This window comes from Trachemys scripta, chromosome 2 (genome assembly GCF_013100865.1).
Source record: "Trachemys scripta elegans isolate TJP31775 chromosome 2, CAS_Tse_1.0, whole genome shotgun sequence".
Classification (NCBI taxonomy): Eukaryota; Metazoa; Chordata; order Testudines; family Emydidae; genus Trachemys; species Trachemys scripta.
This window is the reverse complement of record NC_048299.1, coordinates 166,711,296-166,729,704: the sequence shown is the minus strand read 5'-3', so window position 1 is coordinate 166,729,704 and position 18,409 is coordinate 166,711,296. Positions and strand designations below refer to the sequence as shown.

Below are 18,409 nucleotides of genomic sequence, written 5' to 3'. Positions count from 1 at the left end.
ACTTTTAAGGGCCTGGTCAGTGGTGCTGAAAGGAGACACCAGGGTCCCTTTTCAACCAGGCATTCTGTTGAAAACCCGACACCTGGCAACCCTATAAATGAGGGCTTTTTTTTTAAATACCAAAACCCAGGTAGGGTGTACACATAGCAAGTGCCAGGAGTGTGGGGGCAGAGGTGAAAATTCTCCCTACTTCCCCCTCCCATCCTCAGCATGGGAATGGGATATGGAAATCCCCACTACTCTCCCAGTCAGGAAAAACTAGCAGAACCCTGTGCTGGCAGTGGGCCGGGGTGCTCCCCACCTCTGGCCGGTGGTGGGAGGAGAGAAGGAGATTAAAAAATCCTCTTCCTCTACTACTGCCTTGTGTAGACAGAGACCGTCACCGAAAGGAAGCAGTGAAGGAGGCAGCCCAGTGGATGAACTTATTTATGAAATATACTCGTCACTGTTCGGGCAAACAACCCCCGGGCAAGGCGTCGAGAACTCTTTAATCGCATCACACCGTCATTTGCATAGAAAGCCCCAGCTCTGGTCCGGGACAAGGGTATAAACTGGGGGACTCACCCCGTGCGCACGCTCCCCTTCAGTTCCGCCCAGCAGAGACGCACAGTTCGGAGCCACTCCTGGGCGAGGTGGCTGTTAAAGAGACAGTGTCCTCTCCTGCACACCCGCTTCCGCACTTAACCTACCCGCTTTAAAGGAGTCCCAGGGAATGACAGGCAGCTGTCCGGGGTTAAGGCGTGTCTGACGGGGAGGAATCAGCCTTACTCCTTCGGCTGGGAGTCGGTGGGCCAGTTTTTCAAGCCCTGGCAGCACACCAGAAAAAGCAACTGAATCGAGGGATCAGGACACAACAATCGTGTCTGAAAACCTCCTGTGACAGGAGCGGATGCGTTTCCAAGAGCGAAACTTCGTCTAAATATTATACAAGATATTACCATAGTCTAGGAGGCTGAAATGCGCTGGGAGCTGGAGCAGGGGGAGGGGATATAGAAGGCTTGTTCCACCATTAGCGTTTGGGAAGAGATTGCAAAAAATATCGGCCTCTACAACAAGAGGGTGAGAAAATGAAACTAACTTTTCCTTTTCGGCAATAGCAAAGGAAGTCTGCTGAAAGAAGACAATCGAAGAGTCACATATTCCCCCTCCTCTCCCATTTCATCACCCCCAAAGTCCTTGATATTAATATTATTACACACTAACACATCCAGTATGTATACCTAAAAGTCCAGGAAAAATAAAGAGAATCGGATTCCAGGCAGACCTAGGTGTAACTCAATGAACCTTTACAAACAAAAATCTGGTCTCCGGTTAAAGACACGCACAGTGAAAGTGCTCTTACCTACCTCCTCACAGAACGCTAGCTCCAGGAAGATCGAGCCGCTGCTGTCTGGCTTCAGCTCTTTTACCAAGCCAGGACTGATTCCTTTCCTCTGACGCCCGCTTTCCCCCCCCCCCCTCCCCGCTGTGGGAGGAGTCATGAGAAACCACACCAACAAAACCGGATCACTAGCTACATAAGTGCCAGCAGGCCGGGGAAGAGGAGGGAAGATCTGTACAAGCTAATGGAGAACTGTACCCTTCTTAAAGGTTGCTCTAGTTTCAAAGATTAAATTCTTCCCTGATTTACATATTGCGTAGCCACATTGAACTCAGTGGGTAAATGCCATACTGACAGCCTCAAAAGATCAAATATCATAAGACTGCCTTGCCCAGATGTGAAGAGCTGTGGGTAACTCAAAAGCTTGTCTCTCTCCTCAGCAGAAGTTGGTCTAATAAAAGATATTACCTCACCCACCTTGTCTCCCTCACCTCCACGTGAATTTTTTTTTAAAAAAGGGTTCATAGATGTTTGTTGATTTGCTATGGCCCTTGTGTATTGCTAACATAAGGTTAGCTACAATGCAAACAAGATAAATTAACTGGGGGTCCACCTCATAGCGAGGTGGCCACCTCACTGTCTAGAAGCAATAGAGGCGCATTGATGTGTGAACATAGAACATGTTAAGGGGAAAATTCATGATTGAACCTGGATTAAATCTCCAGTGAAGATAAAACCTTAGTTTTGCACGTTTTGCTGTAGAGAGCTTCATCCTGTAGTGAGGTACATCTCTACCCCGATATAATGCGGTCCTCGGGAGCCAAAAAATCTCACCGCCTTATAGGTGAGACCGCATTATATCGGGTTCGGTCCGGTACGGCGTACTGGCAAGAGCCGGTATGCCGTGCCGGACTGGACCAGCTTTCTCGGCAGTGATTTAAAGGGCCCAGGGCTCCGGCCGCTGCAGGGAGCCCCGGGCCCTTTAAATCACCACCGGAGCTCTGGCAGCAGGGCTCGGACAGGGATTTAAAGGGCCCGGGCCTCCACACGACTTCAGATATAATGCGGTAAAGCAGCAGGGCTCAGGTAGTGCTTTAAAGGGCCCAGGGCTCCCCGCTGCTTTACCACGTTATATCCGAATTCATATTCTATCGGGTCGTGTTGTATCGGGGTAGAGGTGTACCTGTTGCAACCTATTGTGTTGTCCTTGGCAAGTCAGTTAATCTCTGTGGCTCAGTCTCCATGTGCAATGTGCACAGAATTCTTTCCTACCTCGCAGACTAAGTTTCCCTCTAAACTGTGCGGCTATGCAGCTGCCTATTAAGCCCCACACAAGGGCTCAGTTTGGCAGCCGGGGTAGAGGCACCTCTTCCTTCCCTCCCCTCCTTCCCCCCCCCCAGGGCTGCTGCAGGGAGAGAGAGCTGGGGGAGTCCTCTCTCCCTGCTGTAGCCCCTGGGCAGCCTGCACCCCAAACCCCTCATCCCTGGCCCCACCCCAGGGTCTGCACCTCCAGCCAGAACCCTCCCCTCTCCCGCAACCCAACCCTCTGCTCCAGTCCTGGGAAAAATTAGAAGGAACACTGCATCACAGGGATGCCTGCGAGGATAAAGTCACTCAAGATTGTCAGGCATTCCAATGCTATGGTAATTGGGACCAGGTAAGTAGTGTGGGGCACAAGGAGAGAGGAAGGTCTGTGAATAACCCCCTAGCATAGCTGTACTTCAAGAAGCTTCAAGGTTCTGCTGGCGAATCTGGGAGAGTTTATCAGTTCCTTGTAGGAGAAATAGTTGGTAACTAATAAAAGTTGACACACAGTTTTCATAATGAAAGCAGAACTACTAAATTTCAGGAGCTATTTAGTTCCTGTTCAAGGAAATTTACAGTTTACCCAGTACTTGTAAAATAGCTATGTATGCATCAGCATCTCTAAAGAATACTGTGACACAGAAATTCTGTAGTGAGCTGTTAATTGTTTCTCTGAAGAACAAAAATATTAAGTACCAAAGAATATTCACTGAAGCATCTGAATTTCCATCTTCAGGTGGTGTTGCACTAAACTACAGTATAGATTAGATACCCATTCTCATGACTTAAGAAACATCATCACCATCTTAAAGAGGAAATTCCCAGACATGGGAATGACAAGGCTGCACAGATGCCCTGGGCTTTCTCGAGGATGAATACAAGGGTTCTGGTTTCCCCCAATGCCCTTGAAATATCTGTAGGCAAAACTTTTCTACTTTGTTTGCCTGGCCAGGATTTGGCATGGGGGAATGGAATGGCTCTCTCTGCCTCTGTTTATTGTGGCTGACTTAACTTACTTTGCAAGCAGGGCCGTCCTTAGGCATATGCGACTATGTAGGGCACCTGAAAATTTGGGGCAGCACCGGGACCATAGGTGTCAACTTTTCATCTTGCCAGGGGGGTGCTCGACACCCCCTCCCCCCCCCGACCCCTTCTCCCAAGCCTCCATCCACCTCTTTCCTGCCTCCTCCCCGAGCACGCCTGGTCCCCGCTCCTCCCCCTCCCTCCCGGAGCTTGAACGCCACGAATCAACTGTATAAAGGGGTGTGTCCAGCTGTATACAGGGGTGTGTGTGTGTTAGGGAGATAATAGTTACACACCTCTGTAGAATACTGTAAGCTTATGTTTGTGTTGATAAGAGCAAGGGGCATAGGGAAACCAGTTTAATAATACTGTGTAGGGCCCCATAAATCCTAAGGACAGCTCTGTTTGCAAGTAGACACCCGCTCCCCCCCAAAAGCTGACAGTTCTGAACTCCTTTTCTTAAGGAGAGAACTAGTACTGTATTTTAACAATATTTTTGAGAGAATTGCACTGTCAAACTGAAATTTGATTATTTCTCTAATCTTTAGAGTTAATAGAAGTCTTGCTTTCATAGATTCTAAGGCCAGAAGGGAACATTGTGATCATCTAGCCTGATCGCCTGTATAACACAGACCATCAAACATCTCCAAAATAATTTCTAGAGCAGACTCGCAGTTCAACTGATTGGTGGGTCTAAGCATCCTCAGATGGAATAGACCATTATTAATACAAGCTAATTATTGGTATCCATTTTAGCAAATTGTGAGACATCATGGATATAGTTACCAAATTCTGATTCAGAGTACAGTAGCTTTGTTTAGATTGCTTTTAAAAAGGTTGGATGAAATCCTGACTCCACTGATTTCAGTGGCAAAAATCCTAGACTTCAGTAGGCCAGGAGTTCATCCATATTTGCTACTTTACATAGCAATGTGAAGGAAAAGGCTGACATCATGTGGGGGGAGAGAGAATTTCAATCTCCTAACTGTAGTAATTTCTTTTCTATTGATCTATCCTGTATATCACCAGGAAAAGGTTAGTCTGGAGTTCTCTCCAATCAAACAACTTTCAAAATAATGCAGGGTAATAAAATATATCGGTGCATGTACTGTAATCTATTTATACAAAAAAAGGTGTCTGTACCTTTATTATTATAGCTAGATTTTGAACATAGATAAAGTACCTAATTGATCTAATTCTACACCATTTTGCAATTTGACTAGATATAGCCAATTACCTGACTACACTTGCGGTTCAAAAATATTTGAGTGCAAATAGCTGCGCATAGTCAGTTTATCAGTCAAAGGGAAAGCAGTACAAAATAAAAAGGAGACATACATACCACTCATAGCATTCACGTTGCATAGGTCTGATTCCAAAGTATGCACTCAAGATTATCTGTATTTATATTGTGGCTGTTTACAAGCTAAAGGCACTCTATACATAACCCCAATAGTCTCTACCAGTTTCTTATACTGATTTTTCTGCACTGTCCTGTACTCTTCTTATTTTTGTTTTGGATACCTCATTCCAGGTGTCCATGGAGGCACTTCTTAATTGTACCAGGACTTATTAGTCATACATCTTGTTTCTGTCAGGTTATGTATTTGTATGAGCCAAGAGCAGAGTTCAGCTGTGCAAAGTGTTATGCGATATACCTTAGCGTGAGTGAACAAGTGTGAAGAGCATTCTGGGGAAAACAAAATACAGAGTACAGGTGTGTGACTTAGCATAACTACCCAGCAATCATACATAAGAAGGGCCATACTGTGTCAGACCAAAGGTCCATCCAGCCTAGTATCCTGTCTTCCGACAGTGGCCAATGCCAAGTGCCCCAGAGGGAATGAACAGAACAAGTAATCATCAAGTGATCCATCCCCTGTCGCCCATTCCCAGCTTCTGGCAAACAGAGGCTAGGGACACCATCCCTGCCCATCCTGGCTAATAGCCATTGATGGGCCTATCCTTCATGAACTTATCTAGTTCTTTTTTTGAACCCTGTTCATCTTGGCCTTCACAACATCCTCTGACAAAGAGTACCATAACTGGTTGACTGTGCATTTTGTGAAGAAATACTTCCTTTTGTTTGTTTTAAACCTGCTGCCTATTAATTTCATTTGGTGACCCCTAGCTCTTGTGTTATGAGAAGGATTAAATAGCACTTTCTTGTTTATTTTCTCCACACCAGTCAAGATTTTATACACCTCTATCATATCCCCCCTTTATCATCTCTTTTCCAAGCTGGAAAGTCTCAGTCTTATTAATCTCTCCTCATACGGAAGCTGTTCCATACCCCCTTACCATTTTTGTTGCCCTTTTCTGAACCTTTTCCAATTCCAATAAATCTTGTTTTGAGATGGGGCGACCACAACTGCACACAGTATTCAAGATGTGGGCCTACCATGGATTTATACCTGATAAGGTGTACAATATTAATGTCGTGCATATAATACATATTATGCACAACACACACACAGGCTATCAAATATAAACACTAGAGCGAAGCTGGATGTAGGAAGGCTAATGTGTTTAATCTTTAAAATAGGAATGAGAAGGACCAGAAACATGATGGATGATTTCTTCATCTAATACAGAAATTTAAACCTACGGAGTTGAACCAATAAAGATAAAATAAATAGGGCAATTTCTGCTAAAAATAGTAACTATCACTTCAATGTCCTTAGGGGCTGTCCTGAGAGATCAGTAATATAAAAACCAAGAAAGGAATGTATTGTAGAGGATATTGTATGCTTCCCCCTCCCACACACATCAGTGGTCCTTGGATTTATGATCAGACAACTTACATTTCTATTTTCCTCCATGTCTTGAACACATTTCACAGTTAATTTGTAATATTTATAGGCCCACATCTTTAGAGAGGTAATTGGATTAACGGATACAGGATATGTTAGACAACCAAGAGAGAAATTACTAACAACATATCAGTAAAGAGGATTGTCAAGCTGACTGCAGTGACTCAAGAGTGTGACTGTTAAGAACTAAGACAAACCCCCAATTGGCTGTGAGCTCTAAATTTAGATTTCACCAACTAATTATCAGGTGTAAACTCCTGAGGCACTATAACAGCCTTAACATGGAGTCACAGACAGCCCCCTTGGATACTCCGATCTGACTCACCACCCAGGTAAGCTTGCCTTTTTAATAGGTGGTCCCTTATACCAAGTATCACAGCAATATTCAGGTTACTCCTAATCACAAAGGACCAGTCGCTTACCCCAGGTCAATCACACCTTAGATCTCACACCAGAGACAATGCTTGTAGCCAGTCCTACAATAAACTATATACAGATTTATTAATAGGAAAAAGGAAACAGTTATTTATAAGATATAAGCATGTAAACATAGATACACAAATGAATTACAATTTTGTTACAAAAGGTAATAGAAGCTTCTATAATAAGTAAGCTCTTTGTCTCTTTGTGCTAACACAGGCTAAACAGCTGGGGACTTCTTGTTTATACCAAGAAAACCTTACCCTCTCAGAGTCCAAGTAGCATAGAGATCCTCACTTCCTTCTGTTTAGGGGTTTTATTCCCCCTCCTGCCATATACATTCAGCTGCAAACTCAGCTGATGGGGAGGAATCCACTTGCATGACTCACTTTTGTGGGGGAAAAGCAGAGCAACAAAGTTTTATGCTCTTTAATGTTCCACACTAGTCCGTTTGGAGTCAACGGGGTTTCCCTCTTGGATAGGATGCAACCCCTTTGGTTGCAGGTAACAAGTTGTTGTTTAAAAAAAAAAAAAAAAAAAAAAAAAGTGGCAAATGTATTCCCTGCATGTGAAGTCATAAGTGTCATACAACTGTGGCTCAGGAATTTTTTTTATGTAACTGAACCAGAAATTTTAGTCAAATAAGTAAAAAAGTATCCCTTATAGCCAGAATTTTCAGAAGAGCTCAACAGCCATAACTGGGGAGAGCCTTTCAAAAGAGCTCAGTACCTAACATGTTGAGTTCTTAAAAAAAATATCTGGCCACTTCATTTTGGTACCTCGTGTGGAGCTGAGCTCTCCTGATAATCTGTCCCCAACACTTGCTGATATGGCTCTACATTGCTCTCTCTTCCCTGCACAGTTCCTTCTAGAACCTTCAAGACCCCCTTATGCCTGGCATCCTGACACACTTTTTTTTAAAAAGTATGTGTATCCTCACAATAAGCATCATAGGAGACTGATTAGCAGTTTTGGGGAATTAATACCACGTGACTTCCTCACAAATACTCTTAGCTAGAACTTCAAAGCATCTGTATTGTGTTGCTATAGAATTTAAGAGATGTGCCTAATTTTACCCTATAAATTCCTGTTGACGTCAGTGATTATAGGAGCAAGACTTCTCTGTATACATCCTTTTAATTTTTTTTGCAGAATACTCATTTGTCTTCTGAATAACGTCTTTGATCAGTCTGGAAACAAACAATGATGACTTTAATTTTGAAAAGTAAATAATATGTGTGGACAGCAACTGCATTTCTATCTTACTATGTCCGCCTTCTTCAGTCTGAACACTAATTTAGGTGACTGGAAACATTTAAATCTGGTATCTACATCTTGCACACAAAAAACAGGTAAACATTCACAAGGAAGTATAATAGTATGTTAAGGTTGTGGCAGCGACTGATTAAAGCCAGGAACTACACAATTAAGCATGAAACATACCATATATCCTACAACAAAAAAATCATCAGTTACTTTCCAGAGCCAAATTATCCCACTGAAGTCCATGGCAAAATTCCCAAACATTAAGAGCCAACCCACACCTATTGGCAGGGCCGGCTCTACCATTTTTGCCGCCCCTAGCAAAAAAAAAAAAAAAAGCCGCCCGAACTGCCGAAGCAGTGGACGGAATGCTGCCCCTTAGCGTGTGCCGCCCCAGGCACCTGCTTCCTCCGCTGGTGTCTGGAGCCGGCCCTGCCTATTGGTGTATCCCTATTAGACATTGACCCACACTTGGACAGTGGCCATGGCAGATGTAGAAGGCAATGTGCCTCACCAAGCCAGTCACAGTGCCAGAGTCCCCAGGGGAAGCACATTTGCTGCTACAGTATTTAGGGGGAGGTGCATCAGGCATTCAACTCCAGGGCTGAATAGCTCTGTTAATTAGTGTGAGGAGCCAAAGCAATTGCCCTTGATTCCTCCCTATTCCTAATGGGGTGGCTAGTGGTAGCGTAAGTGGGGACCAGTCCTTGAACTCAGAAAAAAGCATATATTAAAATTGTAGAGGAGGCAAAAATGGCAGGGGGCTTCATGTACCCTTCCTTGTGTACACACAGAACAATGCAATGGGGAAGGCACCAATGTTGTATATTCATACTTCACTTTGAATTTGCTTCCTTTATTGGCGCCTGAAACTGTCTTAAAGCTGCTTTACTATAGTTCAGTTGTAAATAATCTTAGGAATTTAGGAACCGACTCATAGATCTGTTTTGGTATTGAAGGTTAAGGCTGGCTATAGGCTGCCTTTTGCAAACACCGAACAAATTCTCATGTAACCTAAATTACTGCATATCCTATATATTCAAACTGTACAATAATTCAAATACAGACAAAACTTGCTTAAGAGAACAGAGTTGACTGATAACTGGCTGTGACAAATATTTATCACAGGATATTTCCAAGTCAATTTAACAAAAATGGCAGCTGGTACACAAAAGTGTTGAAGTAAATCTGGCAATATCTTTCAGTGTTTTGTAGGTCACCTGCATCTTAAGGCAATAGCCATTATCTGTGATTCAATAAAAAGCAACAGAGGGTCCTGTGGCACCTTTGAGATTAACAGAAGTACTGGGAGCATAAGCTTTCGTGGGTAAGAACCTCACTTCTTCAGATGCAAGTAATGGAAATCTCCAGAGGCAGGTATATATTAGTGTGGAGTTAACGAGGTTAGTTCAATCAGGTAGGGTGAGGTGCTCTGCTAGCAGCTGAGGTGTGAACACCAAGGGAGGAGAAACTGTTTCTGTAGTTGGATAGCCATTCACAGTCTTTGTTTAATCCTGATCTGATGGTGTCAAATTTGCAAATGAACTGGAGCTCAGCAGTTTCTCTTTGGAGTCTGGTCCTGAAGTTTTTTTGCTGTAAGATGGCTACCTTAACATCTGCTCTTGTGTGGCCAGGGAGGTTGAAGTGTTCTCCTACAGGTTTTTGTATATTGCCATTCCTGATATCTGATTTGTGTCCATTTATCCTCTTGCGTAGTGACTGTCCAGTTTGGCCAATGTACATAGCAGAGGGGCATTGCTGGCATATGATGGCATATATAACATTGGTGGACGTGCAGGTGAATGAGCCGGTGATGTTGTAGCTGATCTGGTTAGGTCCAGTGATGGTGTTGCTGGTGTAGATATGTGGGCAGAGTTGGCATCGAGGTTTGTTGCATGGGTTGGTTCCTGAGTTAGAGTTGTTATGGTGCAGTGCGTGGTTGCTGGTGAGAATATGCTTAAGGTTGGCAGGTTGTCTGTGGGCGAGGACAGGAAGATAGATACCATATTGCTAACTGAGCTATTACCAATGGGCTGTCTTTAGTCTAATACAATTCAGCAAGTTATGACACGGATATTATGCATTGTGACTCTTTCCCCCATACATGGTAAGGTACAGCATGAGGGAACGAGAAAAGATACAAAGATATATTGGGTGTTGAACACCTGTCTAAGCTTGCCAGACGGGAGCCTATTGTACTGCATTCCAGACACCTTTCCCAGGTAGGGAAGCTAACTGAATCCTCAAAGGACCATCAAGACTACAATCTACGGCCATCAGCTTTGTCACTCAACTAGTTGCCTACTCCTATAGAACACTGCACTCTCTATGCAGGTGGGGCAAGTATGACTGCCCAGCCTGAACAGTGACATACTTTAGACTCCCAGAAGGGCTGAGATCAGACATGGGGAGGCTGTGTCTCAGGACTTGTGTTCTTTTCAAAGATCAGTAACTCTCTAATAGACTCATAGACTTTAAGGTCAGAAGGGACCATTCTGATCATCTAGATTGACCTCCTGCACAACGCAGGCCACAGAAGCTCACCCACCCACTCCTGTAACAAACCCCTAACCTATGTCTGAGTTACTGAAGTCCTCAAATCGTGGTTTAAAGACCTCAAGGTGTAGAGAATCCTCCAGCAAGTGACCCGTGCCCCACGCTGCAGAGGAAGGCGAAAAACCTCCAGGGCCTCTGCCAATGTTTTAAGAGAAAAGTGATTGTCGTTAAGAAATTCCTTTGCTCAGCCTGTGTTTCTTGCTTGCCCACATGGTTCCTACAGAGGTTAAACTAGAAGCCCAGAGTGCCCACAGTCCAGGTGAGGCTCTGGGGAAGCATTTGTAAACTGACTGGAGAGCTTGGGAGGTTCCTGACACAGGTTTTGGGATCTAGGGCAGCTGGATAGAAGCATCCCATATTCCAAGGAGGGGCCTCAGACAAGAAGTCTGAGCCTGGGAGTGTCCTAGGGATCCAGAGCTAGAAACAGTGACTAATCGTGACCCGCCCGGTCCAAGCCAGCTGGGTCTGGGACCCAGAAATGATCCACTTACAACAGACTGACCATACAATCTGGCCCCATACCACACTGCACTAGTCTTCTTGAAATGCCAGATCCTTGCTCATTTCCTCATCCCACCTTCCTTCAACTATGTGCGCGCATTACTGGATTAAAAAACAACCACCCTAAATAGTATTTTCTACTATGAAAAACTGTTTCTTCTAGGTTTGCAATGGGTACCAGGTTTTTTCTTAGTTGTAACTAATTATTGTACTGTTTATTCTTTTGTATTTCTGACTCTCTTGCCCATTAAACAATTTATTTTCATAGAATAGCGGGGAAAGGTAAATGAAAAGACACATGCATTAGGGCTGATACAAATGTTAGTGCTTCACCTCTGTGCTTAATATGCAAGAGCTGATTAAGATGAATAATCTGTCACCAGTAACTATGTCAAACATTTCTTCCTGTTGCACCAGAACTTTCTAATGCTCTAAAATACATCTATTTTAAAAGGCAGAAATTGCTATAGCTGCTCATTGTATCTTCCAAATAGCTTACTAAGCATTAAGGGGTCCTGCAGGATCTGTGCTGGCTGCCTATTGGTTTCTAGGTGGAGATTTAAGATGTTAGTTATGACCTATAAAGCACCAGGGCTTTATAGAATGGGTTGGGGAAGCCTACCTAAGGCACTGCCTCTCTCTCTATGCCATACTGCCACAACTGTGCTTAGTAGGAGGGCTCAAGTTGGATCCTATCGTTATAAAAGAGAGGGACAGCTCGCAAGGCATTCTCCATGAGATCTTCAAGTCTCTGGAACTTGCTTCCCCCTCCTACTTGCTCTGATATTGACAGCATTTGATAATCATTCAAGCATGCTGCAAAAGATACGTTTATGTGTTTTTGGAGAAGGCAAGGGCGTGCTTCCTAGACGATGGAGTGGTGGAATGGAGTTTTTCTGGGTGGCAGGCTGGCTAAGCTCTTGCTGGAGTGATTATGTAATGCTGCTGAAATTTTGAATTGCTTCTTAATGTGTGTGTTAGGGCACCTAAAACCTAGTACAGGAGGATTTTTAGTTATTTTAAATAAATCGAGTCCCCAAGAATATACTACACACCCCAGAAAACAAATACATTATCCCTCCCCTGCAGATTCTGCAATCCACTTTCAGAAAAACCTAACGTGAGGGTCCCAACCAAGGCAGGAGGAGGACAAGGGTGATAATAGCATATGGTTGAGGCTTGCACACATCTTGATAGTCCTATTTGTATTATCTTTCCCCCTTGCACACTTCTCCTAGGCAAGATGGAAGGATCTGCCGGAGAATATTCAGTGAATAGAAAGTCTGACCATCTATATGAAATGGTGCAAAACTTTCCCCTTTGACAAAGCCTTTCGCTATACAGACACGCCTTTCTATTCCCAGACCACTACCAGCCCCCAATCCCTACCCAAAATTAAACAAAACCCCCTACCCTACGCAGAGTTTTGATTCTGAAAAGGCAGAAGTGCCCAAGATTCCATGATGTCCTCCAGGGACTTTGCTGTTGGCTTTAACATGGAAGGCAGATACTATAGGAGAGTATAAAACTCTAAGATACAGAGAAGAAATACATTTTTAGGAGGGATTTTGAATGATCACTGAGTGCCACTAAAAAGCCTAAATTTGTTAAATCTCATTTATCCATTTAGATTAAAAATAAAATTACAGCATAGGAACAGACAAGAATTATACAAAAAATATTGTTTAGCTCAGTGATCCCCAATGCGGTGCCCGCCGGTGCCATGGCACCCGCCAGGGCATTTATGTGCGCCCGCCTAGTGCCCAGCACGGGAGAGAAGCTGCGACCCCGCGCCTGCCGGGGACAGAGAACTCCGGGGCTGCAGGCTGCGGGTGCCGGTGTTCTCGGTCCCTGGCAGGCATGGGGCCATAGCTTAAGCCGGAGAGAAGCCGTGGCCCCGCGCCTACTGGGGACAGAGTACTCCGGGGCTGCGGGTGCCAGTGTTCTCTGTCCTCGCGGCTTCTCTCTTCTCTCTGGATTCATATACTATGTAATATTAAATATGATTTTCGTATTATTTAATGTACAAATGCAAAATAAGCCTTGAAAAATTGTTGGCACCTGCCATACTCTTCTGAAAACATGAATGTGCTACTGGCCACAAAAAGGTTGGGGACCACTGGTTTAGCCTAATGCAGAGATCGGCAACCTTTGGCACACAGCCCGCTAGGGTAAGCACCTTGGGGGGCTGGGCCGGTTTTTTTACCTGCCGCGTCCACAGGTTCGGCCGATTGCAGCTCCCACTGGCCGCGGTTCGCCGCCCCAGGCCAATGGGGGTGATGGGAAGCGGCGGCCAGCAAATCCCTCGGCCCGCGCCACCCTCATTGGCCTGGGATAGTGAACCATGGCCAGTAGGAGCCGCAATCGGCTGAACCTGCGGACGCGGCAGGTAAACAAACTGGCCCGGCCCGCCAAGGTGCTTACCCTGGTGAGCTGTGTGCCAAAGGTTGCTGATCCCTGGCCTAATGTAACAGTCCGGGGAACATACCTTGAGCAAGCCATCATCATAACCCTGTGGGAAGTTGTGAGCAAATCCTTGGACCAAGACTCTGTCCATCCAGCCCTTCATGATGGCAGGCATGCTGAACCAATAAAAGGGAAACTGAAAAGCAAAGGATCCTGTTAATAGTGAGACATAATTGGCAGAGGTACACCATTTCCTTTGGCCTTGTTTCTGTGCTAAGAACATCTTATCACCTTAATCAGTGAAGCCATTCACAGATCAAGCACAGTAAATAAAGCCTATAATTCAGAGGATGCAGAACTATATTTGTTTAAGGTTGTGGGGTTTTTTTGTAATATTCTTTTGAAAAATGCCATGAGATCTCCAAATGATGGCGAGTTTTCAGAATCTCTTACACCTCAACCAAAAGATGAGCCTTCTGGCAGACACTGGTTTCCTGATTCATGGGGAAGAGGAGTGGTCAATAATTTTTTGTAGCACCTGGCTTTTTTCATTTCTGCTATTGACTAGACCTTACCACTTACCCTGTGAGATCACAGTCCAAGCCTTATCTGCATTATCAGAATGGGCAGTGCGTTGAAAGAAAATGACAGTGGGAGTTAGGTGTCTAAACTTTCTGGCTTTTTATAATCTCCTTATTACTGTATTTGTTTTAACACCATATTAAGACTATAAGATTATTAATAAGAAAAATCATGACCTGAAAAATCACTAACTCAGCTTCTTGAACCTTTCTCTGTTCCTCAATCAAATCACTGGTCAAGCATCTTCTTTTGTAAGCTTCCAATGATGCCACTCCATAATCAACATGTTCTGAGTTGTGCAGGCAACCTGTGGAAGAAACATATAAACATTGTTTATCCCACTTCTAGCACTAAATCCACATAAAATAATTAAATACAAGTCACAATCTACTGTCCTCGATTGGAATATTTCATCCCATTGATTTATCATGAGCCACACCATATTGTAAGGAGTGATAGATGAACTGTTGATTTTTTTTTTTTTTAATTTAAAGTGTAGGTGAATCTAGTACCCGTAAAAGTACTCATTTACATTAAGGCCCCTCTGTCCCCCTTTATGCTACCAGAGTGGTGTAAAAGGGCCTTAATGTAAATGAAAATCAGGCCATCAGAGTTTAGGGTCTGATCCTGAGCATCTGCTGAGGAGCTTCACCTCTTCCTGAAGTCCATGTGACCAGAGTGGGTTAGGATTTTTCAAGACCTGACGCGGAGCACAGATTTGAATCAGACAGTTTGCAACCTTCCTTGCCCACTTCTGCCAGTGCTTTTGCAACATCACTCTTTCTGGTTCGGTTCTAACAGACACTGCCAGCTCTGCCAAATGGTGTTACGGCTTTGTGCTTTCACTTCCTAAATTAGAACAGCACCAGGATTAAAAACCTACCTCTTGGTGAATGGCTTTCTTAACTATGATAAACCCTTGGAAACTAGTTTTAAATTTAATATGATCTCCACTGGGTTTCTCAAGTTTTTACTAAACTAATACATGGACAATGGCATCACCATATTCCGTCAGTGTGAATCATACTTAATAGATGAGACAAACCCCAAACATACACAAATGAACACTTGGGAATTATTTGCAGAAAACATCTGTAACCAGACTGGTCCTTGAGAGGAGGTGTTTTGTAATGATGCCTCTTTAAGACACACAAACACTTTTAAGTTATAATACACAAATATTTGGGCCCAAAGGCATAGGGCTATTTAAAAACCTACCGTCATATTCGTAAGGGCCCAATCCTGCTACTGTTGTAGTCAATGGCAAAACTGTCAAACTCAAGTGTGTAGGATGGATTCCTAAAGTGATATCTTCTAGTACAGTGGTTTTCATTGGACAGTCTGCAGACTATGGGCAGGTCTATACTACGGATTAAGTTGATCTAACTTATCTTGCTCAGGGGTATGAAAAAGCCCTACCCCTCGCAAGTGACGCAAGTTTCACACTGTCCACACCAGCACTATGTCAGTGGGAGACGCTTTCTCACCAACATAGTTTCTGCTTCTTGTCAAGGTGGAGTAATTATGCTGACTGAAGAGCTGTCTCCCATTGGCATAGTGCGTTTTCACCAGATATGCTACAGCGGCATAGCTGCATCAGTGCATCCGCTCTGATGTAGCGCTGTAGTGTAGATTTGCCCTATGTCTAAGGGATCCGGAAAAGGTAAAATAAAGTTTCAGCGCTGAGACAAGGCATTTTGTTTTTCTGATCAATCAAAAGCATGTGAATACCCCCATCTACAGGTCAAAACCTGGAAATGGTGGTGTTATCATAGAAGCCCACTTTAGCACCCTTTCTCCCGCTGCATCAAATGTCAGGCTGAGCATGTGCAACATTTATAGTTGAATGCTGTTCAGTGAGTTTTCAGTCTAAGACTTTTATGGTAGGGGTCCACGGACCACAGGATGAATTTCCAAAGGGGTCTGCACCTCCATTTGGAATTTTTTTAAGGGTCCGCAAATGAAAAAAAGGTTGAAAACTACTGCTCTAGTAAATGCCCACATCACAAGGAAAGCTGCATGCATCCCAGGCTTGGTCTACACTACAGAATTAGGCAGAGATAAGGCAGTTTATGTTGATGTTATGTCAGTGTCTATACTACAGCCTTGCGCCTGCTGATGTAAGTGCCCTACTACCCTGACATAATAGTGCCACCTCCACAAGAGGCGTGGGGCTTATGTCAGTCTAGTTAGGCCCACACTCTGCCCTGAGGCCCCACTCCCTGCTCTTCCCCCATGGCTTAACTCACACTGCTCCTCTTCCCGTCCCTGGTCTGCCTCCCCCCCCAGCCCCACCCTGGCTCTGCCTCTTCCCCCACGGCCCCAGTGCTCACACCTCTTCACCCCCTGAGAGGCAGAGAAGAGTGGGCACAGGTGGGGCGGCCTCTTGGAGGGGGTAGAGAGCAGCAGGCGGGGCGGGGGCCTCAGGGGTTGGGGCAGAGTGGGGATGGAATGTGGGTGGAACTGGGGAGGAGGAGGCTGAGCGGGGGTGGGTCTTGGGGTGGGGCAGAGGGCAGGGTCATGGTCCGGGCACGGATGGCCAACCCTTCTGAGGAGGTTCCGGCACTCAGGACCAGCTTCCCCAAATGCAGTGTCATGTGCTGCCCGTGGCTCCATGCCTGGGCCAGTGGTAGTCTCCAGCCAGAGCCTAGCTGCCCCCCATTGCAGCTCCCCACTCTCAGCTGGGCTGCTGCCCTGGCTCCCCACAGCCAACTGCCCTCTCAGGGAGGCAAAAAGCCCTGGGGGTCAGCTGGGCTCCCAGCAGGGAGCTGCGCAGAGCTGAGAGCCCTGGCTTCAGTTGGTGGAAGCGCTCCCGGTGAGGACGAACACCACTGACAGTAGGAGGGTAGTATGGACATCAGACACACCACAGTAACTACTGCAGTGGTTGTAAGTCGGCCTAACTTAGGGCAACTTAGCACTGCAGTGTAGATATGCCCCCAGTGTTTTGCAGACTGGGCTCTTTTTACCTGTTGTTTGCTCCTGGCTGAAAGTGAAGCTGCCGCTCTTTACAGGGTTGGAAAGGACAGTGTGAGGAGAGAGAGAGAGGTGAGTGCAGCTAGCCCTGCCTGCAAATGAAACTTGCACCTACTGGACACCCTCCACCTCCTCCCTCCTTTCATTGTTACAGCTGCAGAATCAGACCAATAGGAGAGCGTTGGAAGCACCCTCCCCACCTTCAAAAGTGCCAGGGACCCACATGATTGGTTCCCTAATGATTCTGCTGATTGCTAGCTTGTTTCTCTCTGCCCCCTGGCAGCTAGCCAGAAGAGGCCCACCCCACCCTCTTGTGTTACAGTTCCCACACTCAAGGCCTTGGGATTGCGGTTGATTCACTCTGCAGACAGCCTTCTGCACTGATGCACGATCTTCAACAGCCGTGACACAACTTTTAAGGCAAGGATGTGAATTTCCACATTGCTCTCTGATCTCACATCCCCTCAAAGGATCTCTAGGATACAGGGAGGTCCCTAGCACACAACTTTTCATTAGGGCTAGGTCACACCATGCTCCCAATTCCACAGACAAAGGGGGCCTTAGGGAGAGGCTGAACTGCATGTGTGCTATTTACTACTCAGGCTCCATAGTGAACTGCTTCCTGCAGACACTGGCAGGGCTACTTCAGCGGCTGACTTGGCTTAAGTGCCCAACTCCTGGAGAGAGTTCATGGCTGAAGATCCTGAGTGGTGAGAGGTGCCTATCTCTCTTCCACCAGCCAGGTGCATTAGGTCAGCTGGTTAGATGCCTAAGACCCTCTTCTCTCCCTTCCCTTCTGCTTGGCATTTCACTCCTGGCTAGCTTTGGCAGCTCCCCATGCAGCTTGCTGGTTTCTGATGATCCCTTTCTTAGGCATCTAACTCTCCCCATGCATTCTAGCATCATCATCATCATAATGGGCTCTTCAATCTAGCAGCGAAGGCTATAACATGAGCCAATGACTGGACGCTGAAGCTAGACAAATTCCAACTGGAAATAAGGCATAAATATTTACCAGTGAAAGTAAATAATGGTTGGACCAATTTACCAAGCTCATTACAAATTCTCCATCACTGACAATTTTTAAATTAAGATCTGCTCTAGGAATTATTTTGGGGAAGTTCTCTGGCCTGTGTTACACAGGAGGTCAGACTGGATGGTCACAATGGTCTCTCTTGGAATCTATGATCTTTGGGAGGTCTGGGCAGCTAACTCGGGGCTGAGGATTCCACTAGGATTAGAG

The 18,409-nt window shown here is 45.2% G+C and overlaps 1 protein-coding gene across 4 annotated transcripts in view; it reads right to left on the bottom strand.

The window, feature by feature from the left end:
- RIPK1 (receptor interacting serine/threonine kinase 1) overlaps positions 1–17,220 on the bottom strand; it is a gene marked incomplete at its 3' end in the record, with an annotated part of 46,898 nt that extends 29,678 nt beyond the window's left edge. Inside the window, 3 exon segments of one of the 4 annotated variants that reach the window (XM_034762232.1) lie at positions 13,691–13,804; positions 14,367–14,497; positions 17,160–17,220. In XM_034762232.1, coding sequence (XP_034618123.1) covers positions 13,691–13,783 — 93 coding nt within the window. 4 annotated transcript variants of the gene reach the window in all.
- Between the last annotated feature and the right edge of the window lie 1,189 nt (positions 17,221–18,409).